The sequence below is a fragment of the Spinacia oleracea genome, chromosome 3 (assembly GCF_020520425.1).
Source record: "Spinacia oleracea cultivar Varoflay chromosome 3, BTI_SOV_V1, whole genome shotgun sequence".
Classification (NCBI taxonomy): Eukaryota; Viridiplantae; Streptophyta; class Magnoliopsida; order Caryophyllales; family Amaranthaceae; genus Spinacia; species Spinacia oleracea.
The window spans coordinates 55,512,960-55,537,916 of record NC_079489.1 but is presented as its reverse complement, the minus strand read 5'-3'; the positions used below and the strand labels follow the sequence as shown (position 1 = coordinate 55,537,916).

Genomic DNA, 24,957 nt, shown 5'->3' with positions numbered 1-24,957 from the left:
CGCGAAAATGGTGAATGATGTTGTTAACAACAATGACGACGATATGATGGTGCGGTCAGATTCAGAATCTGACCAAGAGGGGCACCCTCAATCGATGGCGAGGTCACAGCCAAGCAGAGCTACGACCGCCACAAATGCAGGACCTCCGATTCCAACTAGGGAAGAGCTCACTGCGGCCATGACCATCATGCAAAACTTCCTCTTCAATGAGAAGCAGCAAGGACTGGCAAATGACCGCAGAGAAGAGAGGAGGACCAGGCGAAGGCTGAACGAGCCTCCCAGTGCGGAAGTGTCCAGACCCGAACGAGAACTCCTTCCCTTGACAGGTACACACTTGACGTCAAGGCGGATGGAAAGCACGTGGGACACCCAAAAAAGGGCACAACAGCAACCAGATTGGTTTGCGAGACCATCGCCTACTCCAACAGCTCTCCAAAGCGAATCAACTACTCGTAACACTCGGATCCGAAGCTCGGTACTCAGCAGGTTGAGGCCCTCGGTCCACTCAAGGTTAAGACCTTCGATCCATACGAGACTCGGGGTAGGTGAGTCGAGCAGATCTGGCGAACGACCCGAGGTCAGTAGCCGAGAAAGAAGAAGAGACAGGAGGCATGATCGAACCCCTAGCCCCCATCGTACGCCCGAACGTTCTAATCACAGAACCTCGGCAAACGAAGGCATCAGGGCTAGACTCGGGAAAAGAATCATGACTCCTACGTCATCCCCTTTCTCGGACGAGCTGATCATGGAAGAAATACCGAAGGTAAGACTGCCAGCTCACCTAACCTACAGCGGAATCACAGATCCGAGGGATCATGTCATCTCCTACGAGCAGCAAATGTTCTTGAGTCCCTACTCCGAAGCATGCTGGTGTAAATACTTCCCAACCACGCTAACCGGAGTGGCGGGAGAGTGGTTTAGATCGCTGCCGAAGGGATCGATCAAGAGCTGGAAAAAGCTGAAAAAGAGATTCTGCACACAGTTCGTGAGCAACAATCGCCCCGAGCGAACCACAGCAGAACTGACCTCAATCCAACAAGAAAGAGACGAAAGTCTGAGAGAATTCATGGCCAGATTCATGAAGGAATCAACAAACATACCAAACTTGCAGCCAGACGTGGCCATCTTCGCCTTGAAGCACACGCGCTCCAGGAAGGGAAGTTCCGTGACGAACTCTCAATGAAGAACCCCTCCAGAATAGCTGACGTGCTCCAAATGGCTGATGCGTTCATCAGAACCGAAGAGTTCAACAAGGCCGCTGCAAGATTGAAGGGATCGTCGGATCCGAGAGACACAAAGAATACCCAGAGCAAGCCCGAGGGCAGCTCAAGGAAGGGGAAAGAGAAAGTAGGAGCTAGAGAGATGAGCCCGAAGAAAGACGGGAGAAGGGGTGAACTTCAACCCAAGTACACCAACTACACTCCACTAGCTCTGCCCCGAAAGGAGATATTCAGCCTCAATAGAAATGACGAAAAGTGGAAACTACCTGGGAAGCTCAAGTCCAACCCAGCTCGGAGAAACAAGAACAAATGGTGCGAGTTCCATGATGACTTCGGTCACCATACCGAAGAATGCAACTCGCTGAAAGACAACATTGAGGACCTCGTTCGCCGAGGCTACCTGAAACAATACTTGTTAGACCGAAGGGAGGAAAAAGAAAAGGCCGCAAGCGGCAAACAACACGAGCAACCCCAGAAAAGGGTCTACGAAGCAACAGGGCACAAGAAAAATGACATCCTAGTGGTGTTCGGGGGACAGAAGTCTGGCCAGGCCAGCAAAAAACACCTAAGAGCCCTCTCCCATCGGGTCAACTTCAGCGCGGTGGGAGACAACCAGCCACACCCCCCGAACATGACCTTCACTGCTGATGATTGCTTCGGAGTCCAGTACAAACATGACGATCCTCTGGTCATCTCCATGGACCTCAATAACCACAACGTACATCGAGTGTTAGTCGACGGAGGAAGTGCCGTCAATATCATCTTCAGAAACTGCTTCGAGCAGCTGATCCTCGAAGAGCCAGAGGAAGCACTGACGAAAGTCAGTTATCCTCTGATCGGATTCAACGGATCCGCAGCTATCCCTCGAGGAAAGATCACCCTGCCAGTCACAGTGGGCGAAGGCCAGGCAGCAAAAACCCTTCGGGACGAATTTTTGGTGATGGACTGCGATTCCGTATACAACGTAATCATGGGGAGAACCATGATTCACAAGATGCAAGCAGTCCCCTCCACATACCACCAGCTGATGATATACGTCTCGGATGCAGGATTCGCCGAACGAATCAGAGGTGATCAAGAAGTGGCGAGAAGAACCTGCCACACTGCTGTCCGAAAGCCCAAACTAGAGGACGGCCCCGAGGAAGAAAAAGGAGCTAAGGGAGAGGAAAGCGAGGCAAAAAGGAGAAGAGCAAGCACGAGCAGCTTGTCTCCCGCAGAAGTTGATGCCCGCCCCGAAACCCTATCTCCCGAACCAGATCAAGAAATGGAGGATATCTTCCTCGAAGAGGATTCAGACAGGAGCGTCCGAATAGGCAAGGGCCTAAGCTCGGGACTCCGAATCGATTTGATCCGATTACTCAGGGATCATAAAGACATCTTTGCATGGTCAGCAGCAGATATGCCAGGGATAAATCCGAAGCTGATTTGTCACAAGCTGGACGTCAACGCTGAAGCTCGGCCAGTCAAGCAAAAAAAGAGGAACTACTCCTCGGAGAAAAACAAAGCCATCGCCGAGGAGGTGAAAAAGTTGCAGGAGGCCGGATTCATTGAACCATGCATGTATCCGAAATGGCTGGCCAACGTGGTGATGGTCAAAAAAGCGAACGGCTCCTGGCGAATGTGCGTAGATTTCACAGACCTGAACCGAGCCTGCCCCAAAGACTGCTATCCCCTGCCAAGGATAGATCAATTGGTTGACTCCACCAGCGGCCATGCACTGCTCAGCTTCATGGATGCCTTTTCAGGCTACCACCAAGTATTCATGCACCCCGATGACAGAGCAAAGACAGCGTTCATCACAAGCGCAGGAGTGTTCAACTACAAAATGATGCCTTTCGGCTTGAAAAATGCCGGAGCCACCTACCAGAGGCTAGTTGATCACGTCTTCGCCGACCAGAAAGGGAGGAATGTGGAGGTCTATGTGGATGACTCCATCGTAAAAAGCATCAAGGAGGAAGACCACGTCAAAGACCTGGCAGAGACCTTCGGAAATCTGAGGAAATACAGCATGAAGCTGAACCCAAAAAAATGCGTCTTCGGGGTGAAGTCAGGTAAATTCCTCGGATTCATGGTGAGCGAAAGAGGAATTGATGCGAACCCGGACAAAGTCCAAGCGGCATTGGATTTACCCGAGCCGAAGACCAAGAGAGATGTGCAGAGGCTAACCGGCAGGTTAGCCGCACTAACAAGGTTCATATCAAAGGCCTCGGATAAGGGAGCCCCCTTCTTCAAAGCACTGAAACCAAAGAACCTCCCCGGAGGAGAAGCAGAACCAGTCAAGAAAAAAGGGGTCCCGAGGAAAGTGGATCCCGAACTGATATGGGAACAGGAGCAAAAAGAAGCTTTTCAGCAACTCAGAGCCCACCTAGCTCAACTGCCGACACTGGCCAGACCAAAGGAGGGGGAAACCCTGTACCTATATGTCGCAGTTAGCCCTGGAACCGTCAGCGCAGTGCTTCTTCGGGAAGAAGAAAAGAAGCAACAGCCAATCTACTTCACCAGCCGAACACTCACAGGGGCCGAAACCCGGTACCCACTCATCGAGAAAGTCGCATATGCAGTAGTGGTAGCTGCACGAAAACTGAGGCCATACTTCGACTCCCACCAGATCACAGTGCTAACTGACCAACCGCTCGAAAAAGTACTCGACAAAATAGAGAGGTCAGGAAGATTGGCTGCCTGGGCCTTCGAACTATCAGAGTTCGGCATCAAATATCAGCCGAGGACAGCAATCAAAGCACAAGCATTGGCAGACTTCTTGGCCGAGTGCTCATACCAGGAAATGTTGGATGATACGAAAAGCACTTGGGAGGTCTTCACTGACGGATCTTCCACAATAAACGGCTCAGGGGCGGGAGTTGTACTGATCCCCCCGACGGGGAAAAGCATAGAGTATGCATTGAAGTTCGGCTTCAAAGCAACCAACAACGAGGCCGAATACGAGGCCGCAATCGCAGGGATAGAGCTTTGTTTATCCCTGGAGGCCGAACATGTTCGCCTCAAAACTGATTCCCAGCTTGTAGCCAACCAGATCCGAGGGGAGTATGAGGCCAAATGGCCCAGCATGACAGCCTATTTAGCAAAAATTAAATCCTTAACGTCAAAGTTAAGATCCTTTGAAGTCATCCTCATTCCCCGAGGACAGAACACGCAAGCAGACGCACTGTCAAAACTCGCAAGCTCAACACTCATTGACCTAAACAAGTCGGTCCACGTGGAAGTTCACCAAGAGAGAAGCATCGACTTGCTACCCACCACAGTATGCAGCTTACGTTCCGAACCTAGCTGGATAGACGCAGTAGTTGCATACAAAGAAAGGGGAGAACTTCCCGAAGATAAGCTGCAAGCGAGAAAACTGAAAAGATTCAACAGATGGTTCATCATCAGCGCCGAAGGAGAGCTCATGAGGAAATCATTCTCTGCTCCGCTGCTAAAATGTGTGGGTCCAACAGACGCTGACTACATCCTAAGGGAAATCCACCTCGGGATATGCGGAAACCACATTGGAGGTAGGACATTAGCACATAAAGCCCTTCGGGCTGGGTACTGGTGGCCCACTATGGTTTCCGAGGCAAAGCAGATGGCAAGGAAATGCGAGAAATGCCAAAAGTTCGCACCAGCCATCCATCAACCAGCTCAAACCCTACAATCAACACTGTATCCCTTACCATTCGCACAGTGGGGGTTAGACATCATTGGTCCCTTCCCCTCAGCGACGAACCAGAAGAAGTGGTTGATTGTAGGAGTCGACTATTTTAGCAAATGGATCGAAGCCGAAGCTGTCTCCTCCATCACCGAACCTCAGGTCCGCAAGTTCATATGGCAGAACATCATCACAAGGTTCGGCATACCAAGACTGATGGTCTTCGACCACGGGAAACAGTTCGACAACACCCCGTTGCAAAAGTGGTGCAAACAGTTCGGCATACACCTAGCGTACTCGGCAGTCTGTCACCCACAAAGCAACGGGCAAGCCGAAGCTGCTAACAAACTCATCCTCAACGCACTCAAGAAAAGAGTCGAGGATGACAAAAACAAATGGTTAGAAGAGCTACCCGGAACGCTATGGTCCCTTCGGACCACTGAAAAAGAAGCTACCGGACAAACACCGTTCCACCTTGTATACGGATCCGAAGCTGTCATCCCTGTGGAAATCGGAACAGAAAGCCTGAGGATCCAGGCATACAACAGGTATGATGGGCTCCAAGGAGAAAGCAACAATCAACTTCTATCCGAAGCTCTCGATCTACTGGACGAAGCTCGGGACGATGCAAGGACACTCAACGCAGCCTATTTGCAGAGGGTCAACAAGCATTACAACCGAAGAGTCAACGCCAGACCCCTAAAAGTCGGTGATCTAGTACTCAGAAACGCCGCCTCGGTTCAGAAAGGACGGATCCATGGCAAACTCTCAGCCACTTGGGAAGGACCATACATCATCCATTCCGAAAAAAGGCCAGGCACGTATATGCTGAAACAGTTAGATGGAACAATTCTGAAGAACCATTGGAATACCGATGTTCTCAAGAAATATTTTGTATGATCTCTGTCTGTAAACCAAGTAAGTTGTTTAATGAGAAGAGGAAAGCCATTGGCACCATGTGTTTCATTAAACTTATCTCTATAATTATTGTCCCTTTATGTATATATGCAGCCTCGGATCTGATCAATCCGAGACTAAAAACAGGCTGACTTTGCCCATTCCTTGATAAAATGCAAGAAATGACCAAATCATACACTTCAGGGAATCGTCCAGAATCCTCGGATTCGCGGTACCCTAATAAAATTTGTTCGTAACAAACAGTCGCTCGAATCAAGTTATAAAACTCCGGCTCAGATCCACGGATCGCCGAAGGCATAACTAAAGAGGCAGACTAGCGATCTCTTGCCCAGGTTTCCGAACCACAAGAGATCGGAAGAACAATCCAAACCTCTGAGCAGATCGACGGATTTGAAGAGTCTGGAAACTAAAGAGTCTCTTAGCAGATCTACGGATTTGAAGAACTCGCAAAACTAAAGAGTCTCTTAGCAGATCTACGGATTTGAAGAACTCGCAAAACTAAAGAGTCTCTTAGCAGATCTACGGATTTGAAGAACTCGCAAAACTAAAGAGTCTCTTAGCAGATCTACGGATTTGAAGAACTCACAAAGTCAAAGAGTCTCTTAGCAGATCTACGGATTTGAAGAACTCGCAAAAGTTAAAAAGTCTCTTAACCGATCTACGGATTTAAAGAGCTCGCAAGATCAAAAGGTTTTCAGCAAGTCTACGGATTTAAAGACCTAAAATTGCGAAAGAACAAGTTGAAAAGAAGCAGCCAAGTAACAAACATTCATTTTTTATTCAATATTTGGGGGAAGTACAAATACATTGAAAACCTCAAAAATTGAAAACAAAATGAAACAGTTAAAATCGGCAGCCATCAACAGACAATACCGGCCTACCGAAGTACTAAGAAAGCAAAAAGAAATGAGTACAACGCAGCGCCGAGGCAAAAGGGGGAAAGGCAAGCACATGTTCGGAAGTCCTCAACTGGAACCGACCGACTCTGAAGAAGACGACTGCCCGAATCCCTAACTCTTGGGAGTCTCAGGAGCATCCCCCAGGGGAGCATCCTTCGAAGAACCCCCAGCAGTAGTATCACCTTCGGAAGTCGCCTTCTGGGCCCGAGCCTCTGCAAGAGCAGCTTGGCGTTCAGCTTCAGCTTCGTCCCGATCGGCCTGGCACTCCACCAAGTGATCCTGGGCCCTCATCCAGAGCGGAACCTTCTCATTCCAAGGGAATAGAGGCATATGCTTCGCGAACATCCGCCGAGCGCCCAGGATGCCATTCCAGTATTGCTCCCTACACTGATCAGCAGTGTAGAGGTCAACTCTCTCTTGCTCCAGTTTCCGAATGGCAGCATCTTTCTCTCGGATCTTCAGCTGGAGAACGGGCACCTTGTCAGCTTGGTTCTGAACAATCTCCCGATTTTTAACAAACTGAACAAGCCTCGCCTCCGCTTCCTGGCTCTGCTTAATGGCCGCCTCAAATTTAGACGTCATCTCCTTGAGAAGACTGTCTTTTTCTTCAAGTTCGCTCGCAAACTTGGCAGCCATTTCTTTCCTCTCCTTGTCGAAGGAAGCTATCTTTTCAGCATCCTCCTCGACTCGGAAAGTAAGCTTCCCAACTTCGGCCCCGATCTGCTCAGCCGATTCCCTAGCCTCACGACTGTACTGAAGGTACAGTAGCTTGAGGTCCACCATCTCGGCCATGAGCTGCCCAGCCTTCTGGTCCAAGACAGGGATATCACGAGCATAAGCCTCCTGATACCTCCTCAACTGCCTCTCCTCAACCGAGCTACACTCGGAAGCGAACGAGGACCAGAAAACAGCCTGGGAAAGAAGAAAAGACAAGAAAAGATGAGGAAAGAAGAAAACAACAAACCAAAAACGGAACTCAAAACAAAATTTCCAACACTTACCTCATTCAGATAATACTGAGCCATCATAGCTGGGTTCCTCTCCTCAGCTCCAGGAACCCTCCACTGCGGGTTGGCCCGAAGAAGATTCTCCCGTGCAGCTTCGGGACCCACCAAAGATCCCACGTGAGCCATGGGGTTCTCCCCCAAAACCGGAGCCCTAGCATAGCGAGCCATCGCCTCCCTTACCTCCTCGGGGATCCGTTTCAGCGGAACATCCGAGCAAGGGTCAGCGTGGATCAGTCTATCCAGGGCCGAGGTCGAAGTAGAGCCCAAGGTCGAGTGGCGCCTCTTCCTCGTCAGACCCTGCTCGGGTTGCTCCTTCTCAGCAGAAGGGACCTCCTTCTCAGCTTCGGGAACCTCCATGTGAGCATCGGTGAGATCCACCATCTCCTTATCTGGACTTCTCTCCCTTGCGAGAGAAACGTCAGCAGATTCTTCCTTCCGCTCGGCCACAGTAGGGACATCCGAGCCAGGAACAAGGTCGGCTTCAATTGCCTCCATCACCTTGGTTATATCCTGAATCTCGATCCCCAAAGCAGCAGACGGCTTCAGCGGAGAGGGGATGGTATCTTCCTCGGCCAACGGTTGGTCCACGGGCGGCGGTTCCGCAACCACCACACTCTTCAACTTCTGCCCTGGCAAGGGCATGAAGTGAAGGAGATTTTTGGGAGGAGGCATGACTTCCGAAACTTCTTCCTACAGGGCAAACGCTCAAAGGTCAGTTTCAGAAAAAGAGAGAACGGATCACAAAGGCTCCAAGTCAGAACAAATACCTTCTCCGAAGACTGAGAAGCTTTCGCTTTCTTCGGATGCGCAGAAGGCCTCAAAAGAGTGCTGCCCTTCCTTTTGCGCTGATCCTAAACAGAGGAGACCAAGGGTCAATAAATGTAAAAGAAGACAAAGGAAGGAAAAAAGAAAAAACGCGAAGTACCCGGTTCCTAGATAAAGAGATATCTATCCGAGCCGGAGATGAAACCGAAGGAACGGCACGCGGCACAGCGTCAGTCCCAGGACCCTAAAAAGATGGTCCAGGACCAAGACGTTAGCCGACGGCCAACCAGAAAGAAAGACAAACAAAAGATTTCGAGATATAGAAACACTCACCGGATCCGAGGTTGTCCTCAAATCAGGGAGCACGACTTTCACCGGAACAGCTTCGGGAGAAGAGGCAGAATCCCACGGATCAGCTCGAACTTCAGATATCCGAGCGACACCCGACGGAGACAGCACGTAATCCTTCAAACGAGGATTACGAGGATTTTCCTTCCCGAACTTGTAATCAGGGGCCGAGTCGTGAATGGTCTTCAGATCCAAAGAAATGCCCAAGACCACAGGATCAACGCATCTAAAGCCGTACTCTGCAGAAACAAAGCACAAAGCAAAGTCAATAAAACGAGACAAAAAGGAGGAGGACAAACTTACTAAAGCACGGTCCCAGCCGAAAGACACCTACCCCTGTCAAAAATCCTACTGAGACCGGCAACAGCAAGAATGTCCTCCCGCAAGATATAGTTGAGGTTCGGGAGCCAGTTGGACGGCAGTTTGTAGTTGTCCTCCCGAGCCAAAAACCACTGGAGGAGATCCACGTAGTGGTGATGGTTCCGATCCGGAGCAGCCACGCTTCGCATATCAGGATCAGGAGTCACAAACCACTTCGGAGGGCGGTAAAAATGTGGATGCTTCGGATCTGTCGGCACACGAACAAACAACCACTCCGTCTTCCAATTATGATCAGAGCTGAGGTAAGGGTAGGCCGTAATGTAGTTCGGCTCCCCCTTCCTTCGGGATCTTTTGTTGATGATGGTCCACCAACCATACCCATCTCCCTTGGAGGCATGGTTGAAAGACAGATCGTGCAGATCCCGAAACACGGCAACAGAGCATGGAAAGTTAATAAAATCGCACACCCATCTAAATCCGATGATGTGCCTCATAGATTTGGGGGTAAGCTGGGCCAAACTGATGTTGTACGACACCAGGAGCTCGGAAACGAAGGGATCCAAAGGAAAGCGGAGACCGTTCTCCAAATGATGAGTATACACAGAGATGAACCCCCTCGGCGGATGAGTCACCCGAGGACGCTCCTGGTCGGGAAGCTCGCACCAGTACCCCAAGGCGTGCTGGATTCCGTATAACTCTTCGGCTCTCCGATGGTAGTTCCCCAGCTTCGCCTCCACCAACCAGTCACCACTGACCGATTTTTCCAAGGGACCATCGATCTTAGTGGTCTCATGCAGAATTGGGGCATACTTACCCTGCGGATCAGCTTCAGTCCAATGAACTGGAAACTCAGGGTAAGAGCGGCGCACACCCGAAGAGCCAGCTTTCTTACCAGAAGTTGCGCGTTCAGACACGCTAGACCCGCCAACAACGTCATCTTTTGAAGCATCCCAACCAGTCGAACGCCTCTCCACCGGCCTCTCCGAAGGCCGACCCCTCGAAGTTTTCGGTAACCTTCCCGAAGGCACGTTCTCCCTCTCACTAGAGGAATCAACGACGAACTTGCTCTTGCCCCTATTCTTTGCCATGGCCGCGAATTCTCGGTCTAGGGTTGAGATTGAGGGGTAGAAGGAAAAACGAAGAAAAAAAGGAGAATTCAGAAACAAATTACCTTTTTCCGAAGCGGAATTCGCCGATAAAACGAACAACACAAGTTCCCGAAGTCTAAAGTTGGCCGAATTTCGTAGATCTGAAGAAGCAAATTGCACTGCGATCGCCGGAATTTAGAGAGAGAATGGGTTTGAAAGAAGGAATAAAAAGTTCAAAGAGAGCAAAGCACCCAGTATTTATAGAAAAGAAAAGGGCGCATCAACTTCCTCAACCCACGATCTCCACGACACGATACAACTCCCAACACTTGTCATCAATGCAAATCATCTCTTTTCAAAAAAGAGAGGGAACTTTCGGACTTCTGACAGCTGGAAACCCACCCATTTAATTCTAAATGGACCGGGTCTGGGGGGCATGTTGTTTGGGCTCCCAATTGATTCTCAATTGGGCCACTAAGTTCAAAGCCCAATGGCTCTAAACAAACAGCATCAAACCCACCAATGGCTAGTCAGCCATCCATCAAGGCCCAAGGCCCAAAAGCAATAAATGACCTATGGGCATTTATTATGCAAACACTATAAATAGGCCGCCAAGGCTCACACCTCAAGGTACGTCCAATTTACCGCCTTAAGACTACTCTTCTAGAGAACTTCTCTCTAGAATCCGAGCATCATTCTTACTTAGGCATCGGAGGGGCTTTCCTCGGAAACACCCCCGAGGCTAGTAACTTTGCTCTTGTGCAGGTGAATTCGGACTCCACTCATTCAAACAAGCAAGATCTTCAACACATACAAAAGGGGCCTTCATTCGAAGCCCATTGTTTCCATCTTTACAACACCGGAACAGATACGAATCTAACATTACCCCACATTACTAAAATTTCCTTACGTACGAATCACAAAAAATGCCCACAGTCGTAATGTGAATAGTGTAAAAAACAAATGATGCGATATTTCCAGAACGGAGGAAGTAATAGAGTTTACCTCAAAAAAAAAAAATTGTGAATACTCCCTCCTGTATTTTTTTTGTACCCACTTTCCAAAAAGGGGTGTTTAGTTTGTTCTACCCACTTCTACTTTATTATATTTTCGATATACATATTTTACCATCACACCCCTTTCCCCCACAATAATTAAACATTTCCGTCATCTCTCTCCTACTTTACCAATTATTACCCATTATTTTACTACATGTCTACATCTTTCTTACCTTTTCTACATTTTACTTACACTCACTCACCTCTCCTCAAAACAAGAGTCTACAATAATTGAGTATTAAAAAAAACGAGGGATCAATAGAATTTCAGGCGAAATCTCGGGTTTTTGGACTCATGTATGTCACTGCATGCTCCTAGGGTGATAGTTTGTGTTGTATGATGTTCCCGTGTTAGTTTGTATCGTTCTATGCACCTTGACCATAATAAGTGTTATTAAGGCCAATTTTCCAAAAAAGTATTAAACACCACAGAATTTTAGACAAGATACATAGGGAGTATCATCACTACCCCTTCCCTTCTGTTATGAGAACAATGTAATACATCTGACTTTTACTCCTAGAAATCATTTTACTCAAGACTCAAATCAACAAAAAGTAAAACATTATACCTCAACCAATTAGAGTATAAATCTGAAAGGACTTATGAATTATTTCTTCTACATATACCTACTTACATTAAACTACAATCCACCTTAGTTTATCTAAAAAGGGACACTTTTTGTTTCATTAATGTTGATTTAACGGGGAATGGGTACAAAAGAAAGCAAAATAGTGTTTTGAATGAATATTCTACTTGTTGATGTCCTAGTGGTTTACCAGGTAATTTGGTCTAATAATAGTTTTGTAAATGAATATATAGATTGCAGTGACTAACGTATACAAAAAACGAATCCAAAAAGAAGGTTTCATATATGAACTTGAGTATGTTTGTATATTACAATAACGATTTCCTTTATGCTAAATTCTAAAAATTTGTAACAAATACGTATATTTTTTCATTCTTTCTTTATGCTATTATATTAGGAAATTGGATCTATTAATTAAAATTGAATAAAATACATCATAAATGGATCTTGTTTTAGAGTACCTTTCAAACAAAACTAACGATGTAAAATTACAAATTTAAATATTGGTATTTGAAGTTATAATTTATTTTTTGCGTACACATTTGAAGTTTATAGGAAAAGAACTCTTACATTATTCCATGGTAAAAACATCTATTTGAATATAGCTTACATGGCGTTGTAGGTAGGGATTGACATGGGGCGGGTCTAGTGAGACCCAGATCCAGACCAATATTTTTCACGTGGATCCTGACGCGTCCCATATCCATTGGGTTTGAAAATTTCAGACCCTTACCCGGATCCAATGGGTAGGTATGGGGTCAAAAAATGGGTCCAAAATGGTCTTGATATTTTATTAATTTTAACCTTTTTTGTCACTAAATTTTTTTCTAGGCCATTAGTGATCATTTATCATCACATTCGTGAATAAAATATCATAAGTTATTATAGGCCATTAGTGATCATTTATCATCACTTCCCATGCAATGTAATGTAAAAAATATGCGCGCCTAAAAATAAGACAAATTAATATTTTTGTAATTTTATTCATTGATATGGGTCCATGTGTCGGATATGGACCGGTCTGGGTCTAAAAATTTTGGACCCAATCCCGTTTATTAACAAATGGACCCAGATCTGCCCCAAATCCAATGGGTCTAACAAAATTGGACCCAGGCCCTAAAAAATGGGGCGGATCCAACAGGGTCTGGGTCGGGTCCTAGACCCATGCCCATCCCTAGTTGTATGTGGCATGATTATGCTTAATTGTCTTTATATGATGTACGTCAATTCGCAAAAATTTAAGCCGCCAAGTGTCATTGTCTCATGGCATGGATAAAAACTAAGCTTTATATTTTAGTTACAACTGTTTTGACCGGCCTACAACAGGGATCAGTTTTATTAAATCCAAATTTGTAATTTATGGTTAAAACATATTGTAAGTTAATCGTTCATATCATTTGACGTATATTTATAGATTACCAAAATACAAATAAACAAACCAAATCCAAATGAAACTATACTAAATTAATAAACCGATTTAAAACTACATATACATTCCTTAAAAGCCATTATACTCCTAGCACAATTGAAATTATTGTTATATTAGGCAACATATACATGTATATTTTCTCTATGTTATTCTGATGGAAGTGGGTCTATTTTTTCATCGATTAGGAAATAACACAAATTTTGATGGTGTAAATATTATAAATTTATAAGATCTGTAGGAAACTGTGACTGATTTTATACATACACACTGTAGAAGCTAGTTTCACAAAAACAAAACTATATCCAAATTTTGTTTATATGGCATCATATGTGGCATTATTTTGTTTACTTGTCATCGTGTAAGACACGATGCTTGGAGAATATTTAGAATGGCAAGTGCCGATGTCTCTGGAATTGGCTGAAACTCGTCTTTTATTGGAAGTTTATCTTTCATAAACTTCTTCCCTCCCATCACCCGTTAAACCATACCAGATACAGAAAAGGAAAAATAAAAGGACAAGAATGAAGAATGGAATTACTTTATAAGGGAATGGAAAACACGTCCCTGTCAATTATATGCACGCAACTAAGACCAGAGAGCCAATGTTAATAAGTAATTCCCCGAGAGGGATGCATATGGTACCAAGTTCTACTTTACTTACTTCTTGTAATTCCGATTTTTCCAGTGGTATTGCATGCCTATTCTTTGAAGGAAGCCCTTGTCTTTCATTCCATGACACTGACGTTCATTTGCAAACGTAACATGCATCGACGACACCTGGAACTGGTACAAGATATATAGAATTTATAATAATATTAAAAAAATTAATGAATCACTGCTTTGAGTGTTTGATGAGTAGCTAAAGACAGTAGAGGTTTCTTTCTTTCTTAATGTTCTACTTTGTGTGTTATCAAAGTCAATTTTAAGATACTGGTCTTGATAATGTCCAAGTTCATATCCATTTTCTTACTACAATACAAAAATTTTGAAAATTAAAACACCACAAAACAACAATTTAATGTGTTAACCATTTTACTCAAAAATCAAGAAATCCTTCAAATTCCATCATACATCATTTTCAAAATCGAATCACATAATGCTCTACTCTCAGTATACAATGCATCTCCATGAATCCATGGTACAAGAAATCATAATTCTGCAACCCTTCCTACAGAATCAAGTTCCTCCATATTCGGGAATCAGGAAACTAAAACACAAAGAGCCACTTGGCCCATTACCGGACAAAGAACCCACAACCCAACCTAAAACCACCACAAATATCATAGCCAACTCACCCCCTCCGACTGCTTACAGCCACCGTCCAGCTATAAACCGCCAACAACCATCATCCCATCCACCACCACAACCAACAGCATCCCCTCCAGTCAACCAAAATACAACTCCATGTTCTGCCCTGCAACATTTCTACCTCATACCGCGCCTCATTACTACTGCCCCTTCCAGTGGTGCATCCAGTGACATATGAATAGAAGAAAGAGAAGGGGTTTGTCTTCTCCTCGTCTCATTTTCATGATATATTTTTCCCTTTCCTTGAAGTGAGCCATGCAAGCCCATAAGCTTAATAATTTATTACTTGTCCCACAAAATGAAATACAATACACAGAATGAAAGTATATCGCTTGCCCTCACAATAAACATCAAACCTCTCAACCAGTTAGCCACAGATCCACACTAAAAAAAATGTCAAGCGTCTTGAGTTAGATTCTATTAATCTTCACTAAGTCATCCCCACCCCCTCCGTTTTCTGTTTACAAGAAAGAAAAATATTCTGGTGCTCTAACTTCAAACATTTTCCTTCCTGTGTCTCGTTTTTCTAAACAAATATATCATACAAGTGTTTGCAAACAGCCTTTCAACTAGGCTAGGCTGGTAATCAGTGGCCAGTGGTAGGATCCCTAGTTACTGTTGTTATTTTCTACTGAGTATACAGCAGACAGATATTCTGACGGCAAGTAGCCAATAATTGGTTTATATAGCAGGAAGTACTTAGGAGAAGCCAAGTGACAATTAATATGTAATCAATATTCCCACAATCTAATTAAGTCACCAAAATTTTGAAAATTAGCCATCCGGCCCATCCCAAAATAACATTTTAGTTTATCCAAACTGATTTATTTAGACAATAACTGGGACCATTTTTTCTCTCCCATCTCCCTGCTTAAATAAGCACTTATATGCAATACCTCAACCTAGCCCACCACTTGTGCAGACATATGCAAGGAGAAAGGAAGGAGCAGAGAAAGCAACAGAGGAATCAACCTTGGCAAAGTGAGGCAACGGCTCACTTAGTGGATGTAGCCTTGAAGCCCTTAAAGAATTGTGTCTCCTAGGAAGCTGACTTTTTGTCTTAGTTACTTTTCCTTAATTAGTTTTGTCTTTTACTGTGTTGCAATAATTTAAAAGGAGAGGGAAAGGGACCAGAAAGTATCTTGAAGTATTTGGTTTAGTTGGGAGAGTTGAGACCTCTCGAAAGTCTCGGGGGTTACTGAGTTGTAAACACTACACTTTATCAGAAATACACATCTTCAACCTTTCTCTATTCTTTTCTTTTCTACCGTTCTGTTTTTGTGTCCAGCAGGGTAGTGGCTGGGCGAGGAATTAACCAATTCCTTGCAATTGGTACTGGAGCACATACGACCCAAAGGTAGAGCACCACCACCATGGTTTCATCACACACGCAAAGGTAATGTTGAATGATGAGGTGGGAGGGAGAATTTCCTTCCTCTAAGTTCATGGAATTTTGATATTATTTTGGGTATTGAATGGTTAGAGAAACTGGGCACGGTTAAGAGTAATTGGAAGCTGCAGACTATGAGTTATCAAATGGAAGACAGAACTGTGCAATTGTGTGGGGACCCATCGCTGGTCCGTACCCGAATTTCATTGAAAGCCATGATACGGACTCTTCGTAAGGACGGGGAGGAGTTCTGCTAAAACTCAACGAACTGGAGGCGGGGGTAATACAGTTGAGGTTGAAGCACAGGTACTAAGGGAATTAAGAGAGCTTTCAGTCGGTTTTTGAGATGCCAGGTGGGTTACCACTGGTTCGTAGGAGAGAGCATTCAATCATCCTTCGCGAGGGGAGCAACCCGGTTGGGGTTAAACCATACCGCTACCATCAATTTCAGAAATATGAGATAAAAAAATTGATTAAAGAGATGTTAATGGCAGAGATCATCAAACCTTCAAGTAGCCCCTTTTCTAGCCCGGTCTTAGGGTGCGCTATATTCAACTTATTTGACCTGAACTTCTTGTTGTTGTTGTTGTTGTTGTTGTTGTTGTAACAAATAATAATAACAATAATAATAACAAATAATAAATAAATAAAATAATAATAATAATAATTAATAAATATAATATAATAAATATAAATAATAATAATAATAATAATAAATAATAATAAATAATAAATAATAAATAATAAATAATAAATAATAATAATTAATACTTCGTATTAAGTAAAAAAAAAAAAAATAATAATAATAAATTAATAAAAAAATTAATAAAAAATTAATAATAATAACAATAATAATACTAATACTAAATAATAAAACTAATAATAGTAATAGTAATAAATAATATATATAATAATATTATTAATATTGAAACTTTTTGACACTTATTGGAACTCATTAAAACTTATCGAAACTTATCTGAACTTATTGGAAGTTATATGAACTTATTGGACCTGAAAATTATTTTTTTAAGGTGAACCAAACGCCCCCTTGTGAAGAAAAAGGATGGCTCATGGCGCTTTTGTGTGGACTGTAGGGCACTTAGGAGGGAAACCATACCCGACAAGTATCTTATCCCAATTATCGATGAGCTGCTAGATGAACTACATGGGGAACCAGTGTTCTCTAAATTGGACTTGAAGTGGGATATCATCAAATTCGAGTGAAGGAAGAAGATACTCCAAAAACAGCGTTCCACACGCACGAAGGACACTATGAATTTCTTGCTGCCACTTTCCAAGCATTAATGAATGAGATATTTCAACCGTTCCTTCGAAAAATTGTGTTAGTCTTTTTTGATGATATATTGATATACAATGGAAAACTCCACCTGTGAGTGTCGCGTATGCGGCATTCACTTGTGAGTGTCGCGTATGCGGCATTCACCGCCGATCTCAAGCCCGGATAAAGGAGGAGGGTCGCGGTAGGTTGGTGGCGGCCAGCGGGAAATATAAGTCACATATCATGACATTGATATACAATGGAAACAAGAAAGAACATGTTGAGCACCTGGTAGCAGTATTGAGTAAGTTGGAGGAACACAAACTATATGCTAATTTAAAAAAATGTGAATTCGGTCAAGCAAAGATGGCTTATCTCGGTCACGTGGTATCCGGTGAAGGGGCGGAAGTGGATATGGAGAAGGTGCGGGCCATGACAGATTGGGCCATTCCTAAAAATTTGAGGGAATTCCCCGGGTTTTTGGGGCTGACCGGTTATTACCGGAAGTTTGTATTCCACTATGCACAGATCGCAAGACGATTGACGGAGCATTTGAAGAAATGTTGGACGGAGGAGGCCACAGCGGCGTCCAACAAATTGAAGCAGGCGATGTGCGAGGCCCCTGGGTTATTAGCTATGCCGAATTTCTGTAAAGAGTTTGTAGTGGAAACGGATGCTTCAGGTTTTGGGTTGGGAGTCGTTTTAATGCAAGAAGGGAGGCCCATTGCTTTCTACAACCGCCTTTTGGGCCCTAGGGCACGCTCCAAGTCGGTTTATGAAAAAGAACTTATGGCCGTTTGCCTTGCTGTACTTAAGTGGAAACACTACCTGTTGGGTAGACATTTTGTGGTGAGATCGGATCAAACAAAGTCTACGCTTTATCACTCAACAAGCCGATGTGTGAGCTGACCACCAAAAGTGGGTGAGCAAATTAATGGCATTCGATTTCGAGGTCCAGTATATATCGGGCACTGCTAACCGCGTGGCTGATGTCGTTTCCAGAAAAACTCATGGAGAGGTAGAGTTGGGGGAGATGGTTTCCTCGAGAATAGTAGACCGGGAACAGTTGGAGAAGGAGATAGCAAAAGATTCAGCGATTCAAGATATCAAAAAGAGTATCCTGGCAGGGGAATTAAAAGGGGATTTTGAGCTACTGGATGGCAGGGTCACCTACAAAGAAAGGATGGTAATCCCAATGTCTTCATCCACGATTCCTAAACTACTGCAAGAATACCATAACACGGCTACTGGTGGCCACGGTGGGGACGTGAAAACATACTTAATGGTGGCGCAAGAGCGGTTTTGGCCGGGAATGAGAAAGGAGGTGGCTGAACATGTCAGGAGATGTGAAGTATGTCATCGAAACAAGAGCTCCCAAGAGCTCCCAACAGCATCCTGCCAAGCCCAACCCATTCCATCTCAAATATGGGAAGACATATCCATGGACTTCGTGGAGGGGTTGCCCGTATCAAAAGGGGTGGACATTATTCTGGTGGTGGTGGATAGGCTCTCCAAGTATGCACACTTCATTGGTTTGAGGCATCCTTTCACGGCAATCAGTGTGACAGAAGCATTCTTAAAGGAAATCGTGAGACTCCATGGTTTTCCTTCAACAATTGTCTCATACCGTGATAGAGTTTTGCTTAGTATTTTTTGGACAGGAGCTATTTCGGGTGCAAGGCACGTCATTGAAGCGGAGCACAACATACCACCCCAGACGGATGGTCAAACCGAAGTGGTTAACAAGCGTCTGGATTGCCACCTCTGGTGAAATGGAAGGACCTATCTGAATTTGAAGCAACATGGGAAGAGGCGCGAATGATTGATCTGCGTTTTTCCGGAATTCCACCTTGAGGACAAGGTGAATTTTTTGGGGGGAGTATTGCAATACCTCGACCTAACCCACCACTTGTGCAGACATATGCAAGGAGAAAGAAAGGAGCAGAGAAAGCAATAGAGGAATTAACCTTGGCAAAGTGAGGCAACGGCTCACTTAGTGGATGCAGCCTTAAAGCCCTTAAAGAATTTTGTCTCCTAGGAAGTTGCGTTTTTTTCTTAGTTAATTTCCATAATTGATAGGTCTTTTACTGTGTTGCTATAATTTAAAAGGAGATGAAAAGGGAACCAGAAAGTATCTTGAAGTATTTGGTTTAGTTGGGAGAGTTTGAGACCTCTCGAAAGTCTCAGGGTTACTTGAGTTGTAAACACTACACTTTATCAGTAATACACATCATCAACCTTTCTCTATTCTTTTCTTTTCTTTTCTACTGTTCTGTTTTTGTGTCTAGCAGGATAGTGGTTGGGCGAGGAATTAGCCAATTCCTTGCATTATATCAAGAACAGGAAAAATAAACTTCAACGGTAGTATTTAATACATTTAATACACATAATCTTTTGAAAGAGAAACAAGAAATACTAATAAGGGAAACAAATTAATTTATTTTCCTAAATTTCCCTCAAAAAAAAATTCCTAAATGCTTTTTTTGTTACAAAGAGTACAAACTCGGTGTGGCAAATTGTATTTTAAGGCCAATATATGCTTGTTAGTAAAGTCAGTATATACTCAGTTAAGTCAGATTACAGTAAAAGCGCGGAAGCACAGTAAAAATAACTGCAAAAGTAGCTGCATAGATTACATCATAGAGAAAGTACCTTAACCGTTAGATCTTTAAGTGCAGATACCATTATATCGAAAACTTCATCTTTGCAGGCAGTATTACGAAGTAAGATTCTTGGACCAGTAACTGGAGTAAATGGTACACAACTTTGTAACTTGGGATAATACCTCGAACCATAACTATAGTAAGCATTGGCCCATGAATGATCAAAGACATATTCTCCATAGGAATGACTGCATGTTCATTTAAGGAACACAAACCAGAGTGAATACATCTGCATAGAAATCATTTGACACATAGTTCCTTCGTTCCAAATTAGTTGACACATATTCCTTTTTGGGAAGTTTCTTTTTAGTTGACATGTTTCTATTTCAGGTAAGTTTTATATGTCAAAATGTCACTTTTACCCCCTCCCCCCCCCCCCCAGTTTCTCATCTCTCCTCCCTTCCTTCCCGTGAATGCCCTAACTCCTCTTCTCTCTACTCCCTTACGGGCCTCCCCTTACCCATAACTGCCGCGAACCCTGACCACCAACTCCACCACCACCTTCCAAATCTGAACTTATCCACCACCCTCACCCCATCTTAATCACACCACAACAAGAAGGCACAACAACTCGGAATCATGCCGGACGTGACGACAAGACCACACCATCACAAAACTCGCAGTCGCTGCTCTAATCCTCCTCCCTCAAAACCGTACCTCAAGTTTCAGCCCTCACAAACCTCAACTGAAGGAGGAGAGAGAAAAACCATCCTCAAAACCGTAACTCAAGTCCTACTCCACCACCACCCTCTAAAGGCAATGTTCACATCTGTAGCGACAACAACAATGGAAATGGTGAAAATCAAATTCGAATTTGTGGATGATCGGGCCAGAAACGAGTAATTTGGTATGATTTCTTCAGTATCCATAAAATAATTTGACGCGGCAAAAAGCAAGTGAGGAAGGAGTCGAGATTTTCTCAACGGGTTCTTGGAGAAAGTGGAGGTGGAGGTGATAGTGGTGTGTTTCAAGATCTTGGAGAGAGATAGAGTGATGAGGTGTGTGGTGGTGATTATTGGGAGCCGTCGCAGTAAACAGGGTATCAGCAGTGGAAATTGGGGGAGGAGGAGAAAGTGAAGGATCTTTTCGGTATCGGGGCTGGGGAGTTGTGAGGGAGGGAGGTAGTAGTGGTGATGGCTGATGGGACTGTGGAGGAGAGAGAAATGGTTCGGTATAGTTGGCTGAGGAGTAGCCACGTAGACGACAGTGTGGTACTTTTGTCTATTGCCTTTCTCTCTCACTTCACCTCAATATGTGTGCCAAAAAGACCTTACCAACTAATTTGGAATGGAGGAACTATGACAATAGTTCTCAATGAGCAGCTTTGCATCTGTACTACCTTTTAAGATATAGTGGAACCACGCCAATGACATTGTCAACTTCATCCTTCGCAATAATGTGTTTTGGTGCCCATCCTGTTTCCTGAAGCAATTTCAGTAAGAACAAGTAAGAATGAGATTAACTGAATAAGTATTCAGATGAGAACAGACTACCTAATTAACTGAAAGCATGAAAGCCAAATGCACTAGGACACCAGGTGATAAGTCTAATATTGCTGAGAGCCTGAGAGTCTCGAGAAAAATGATTGGGGAAGTTTGAGTTTTGTAACAAAGATTTCATATAAGAGGTGTCACCCATGTACAAAAACAGGGCTAAGGAAAAAATTCACAAGTCCTCAACCTATCAAGAACCAACTAACACCCCCCCCCCCCCCCCACCAAAAAAACAAAAGTCTCGACCAAGCTCTACCACCCAAAATCAGTCGGTTCATTCCTTCCAAGTGGACCACTATATTGCCAACAAAACCATCTTCCACACTTCAGGAAGGTAAACTTTTTATCCAAATCAATAAGAACATTTTTCACAGACGAAGGTTGCATCCGAGTGGGATAATGGTAAGTGTCAAACAGTCATGGTCCTCATGGACAAAAGAGTAAAGGATGATTGGCATTTGGCAGACTCTTCCTCTAAAGACACAAACTACAGGAGAATGCAAGGAAAATCGTACGGACATAATTAGTTCAAATATTCACTTTCGCATCTGTACGTGCAATTGTGCAAACAAACCATGCTTTAGGAGCTTTCTTCCATACTTCATATATCATTAGCCGGGAAGACTAAGGATACACATAATCAGTCCTTCAGATATATATATATGTTACCCAGAGTATACACATATTTTCATTAGACATAATCTTCGTCCCATTTCTCTTTCCAAAATTACGACTTAAAAAATTTCATTTACTAAAAACTGGTCATATATGTATCAAATTCCATTAGGATACACATAATCAATCCTTCAGGAAACCTCGGGCATGAACTAGAAGTTGCACTACTAAGGAGGAGGATCACAATCTCATCCCAAATTAGACACGACAAAATCGAGATATTGGCTAATGAAAAGAGCACTCGTGCAGTAGTGCTTCTTTCATAAGAATTCGTTTTAAGATAATTACTCCTACAAGCAATCATCAGAACGTTTATAGTATGGAAGAAGTAACATTATATTTTCCATGTAAATAGTGTGTTGACTAAAGAATATAAATAATAGTACTCAAGAGATTGCCAGACCTTCACAGAACAACCAGACTCCTCTAAGCTTGAAAGAAAGCCATGAGAAAGAAATGGATTTAACTTTTCAGGTCCGTCCATATCTACGGCACATGCATCCCATTCTTCTGATGAAACCTCGGAGATAGAAGAAATAACTGAAAGAAAAACCTTCTTGGGTAAAAATGAATCAGCTGGAGCCCTCTGTCAGAAATGAGATAGAAACAGAATCAGATGTCAAAGTCTCAAGAGCTTTTAAGTGATCATATTATTCTATTTCTGACCATTGAAGACAAAAACACGAAACACCTCTGAGCCTGACCCTGTCAAAGAGAATTCTCCCAGTGAAAGAGAAGCATCATATCGCTCGACTGCCTTCTTGGGTCCCCAAAAAAGGGCATTAATTCTTGACGTGCATCTATAGTTCAGTGCCATGAGCTGAAATTGTACTTTTCCCTACATTTTCATTCAAGATCACAATCAAACTGCTTAGTATGTATGCTGATAATGTTACAGAAATAATAGAACAGAGGAGATGCGACACAACAATATCAAGGAGACCAATACTCCCGTTTCTGATTTGGCAAATTGCCAACTGTTACTCCTTGTTATGCGCTAGAAGAAACAATAACAATGCACTATATCACTAAATAATAACAGTCTCATTCTAGATCCCACAATATAACTATGGTCTTCCAAATAGCTATTTACCTCACTAAGACAGTTTGGATAAGAGGAAACGGAGAGAGGGAGGGAAGAGAAATGGAGAGGGACAAGTTCTCTTGTTAATAAAAGGTTGGGGGAAGGAGGTAGGGGAAGAGTGAGGGAAAATGGAGCTCCACCTTCCCTCCCTTTCTTTCCCCTCCCCTTCCTCATCTTTCCCTCCCCTTCCTTTCCCTTCTATCTTGCTATCCAAACAAAGTTTAAAAGCTTTGTTTATACCAGTGTAGGAATTTCCACATTTTCTATATACCAATTAGGAACAGAAATTCCACAGGGGTTACCCCTTATCATGATGTACAATATAATACAATTGCTCGTGGCCTACGAACAAATAAGTTGTTTGAGAGAAGGACCGACAAAATGAATATCCACATATAAAAAGCTTACATATGTTTGGATAGGAAGTTTTGGATGGAAGGGAAAGTGAGGGATACATTTTCCCTTTGGATAAGACACAGGGGAAGGGGGGAGGGAACTTGAGGGATCCATTGTCCTTCCCCTTTTAATAAATTAAACCCTTCCATTATTAGACAGGTTTGGAAGGAAAATGAAAGCTCGCTCCTTTCCTCGCCTCACCTCCCTTTCTCTTCCCTCTTTTTCCCTTACCCTCAACAAATGTAAACCAAAGACAGTTTTATAGAACTACATACCATTCTCCTAACTCTGAACTACTCGAATTTCTTCCAAACATTTCCAACATCGGAAAGATGATTATGTTTGTCAAATCCTTCACTTTCTGTCTCCTCCCTTTTCGAAAACTCAACTAAACTGACATAGAGACGTTACCATCAAATAAAGAATAGAAACAACTGGAATTCTCAAATGGAACTCCTTAGCTTGCTCAGTCGTCAATTGGTCGAACTGAAAACCCCAAGTTACTCCCTAGTACACTAGACCCTCCTTACAAGAGTATAAACCATATTTGACATTTATAATAGCGCGATTTTAAGAAAACTAAAATACTTTCTGTAATTTTATCCAAACTTGCAGATAGTCATACGACTCACTTCAATGTGCTTGGTAACATTACTTCAAATGGACATATAGTTAAAATATCATACACAAACTTGCAAACTTTCCTATCAAATTTGACAAGTAGCTCAGCCATATAAATCGAAAATTACAAAATATATCGAAAATTAAATGACAATTCGATCAGCAACAAAAAGTGGAGTAGAACTTACGAGGAAAGGAGGAGTTCGACCAAGAAATAGCGAAGGTTTGAGTTCCGGTGGGCAGTAGCTGCATACTACTGCCATGGGTGTCTAATGTGTTGCGCGATGAAGGTTTTTCTCTCGCTCTCTCTGTCCTCAGCAATTTCTAGTAATGTCTTAAGAGGAAGTGACGACTGACATGACAACAGAAATAATAACAGTCAGAAATTAGAAATGGGGAAGATAGCGAACAAATGGCAAAACTTTGGCCTTCCTTTTAAAGTAGAACCAAAATTAGTAGATAGACCCTTTTGAGGGTCAACTAGTGTTATTCGCCTGGTCCATACAGGAAAATTTGTCAAATACAACCCAATAAACTTAGCACTTTACGGTTTATAATCTCAAACTTTTATTTTTCTTAAATACAACCTAAACTTTTATAACTCACTTTAAATTACAACCCTAAATCACTTTCCGGCAAAAACAATTAGAAATGATGTCATTTAATCATTTCCAACAATTTTAATTGATTTTGAAAAAATAAAAATACATTTAAAAAATATGAAACTTTTTGACCAGTTTTTTCTCAACTTTCGATTACTAACCTT

At 43.3% G+C, this 24,957-nt stretch overlaps 2 protein-coding genes across 5 annotated transcripts in view; both read right to left on the bottom strand.

The window, feature by feature from the left end:
* The window catches only part of LOC110798655 (uncharacterized), a 48,367-nt gene extending 23,770 nt beyond the window's left edge, over positions 1-24,597 (bottom strand). For 2 of the 4 annotated variants that reach the window (XM_022003839.2, XM_022003840.2), the window contains exons 1-6: positions 24,380-24,597; positions 22,782-22,928; positions 22,494-22,676; positions 21,262-21,344; positions 19,912-20,110; positions 13,944-14,065 (exon numbers count right to left, since the gene is read on the bottom strand). In XM_022003839.2, coding sequence (XP_021859531.1) covers positions 13,944-14,065; positions 19,912-20,110; positions 21,262-21,344; positions 22,494-22,676; positions 22,782-22,928; positions 24,380-24,454 — 809 coding nt within the window. In that variant the 5' untranslated portion in view covers positions 24,455-24,597. Of the gene's footprint in view, positions 1-13,943; positions 14,066-19,911; positions 20,111-21,261; positions 21,345-22,493; positions 22,677-22,756; positions 22,930-24,379 lie in introns of those variants that run through there. The other 2 variants (XM_022003842.2, XM_022003841.2) reach the window with 2 other exon arrangements.
* LOC130470342 (uncharacterized) lies at positions 6,541-8,912 on the bottom strand. Its single transcript, XM_056840327.1, has 4 exons — positions 8,786-8,912; positions 8,455-8,538; positions 7,682-8,377; positions 6,541-7,592 (listed from the first exon to the last, which is right to left on the bottom strand). Exons 3-4 carry the CDS (start codon positions 8,357-8,359, stop codon positions 6,792-6,794), a joined length of 1,479 nt encoding a protein of 492 aa, XP_056696305.1. The 5' UTR covers positions 8,360-8,377; positions 8,455-8,538; positions 8,786-8,912; the 3' UTR covers positions 6,541-6,791.
* Positions 24,598-24,957: the final 360 nt, after the last annotated feature.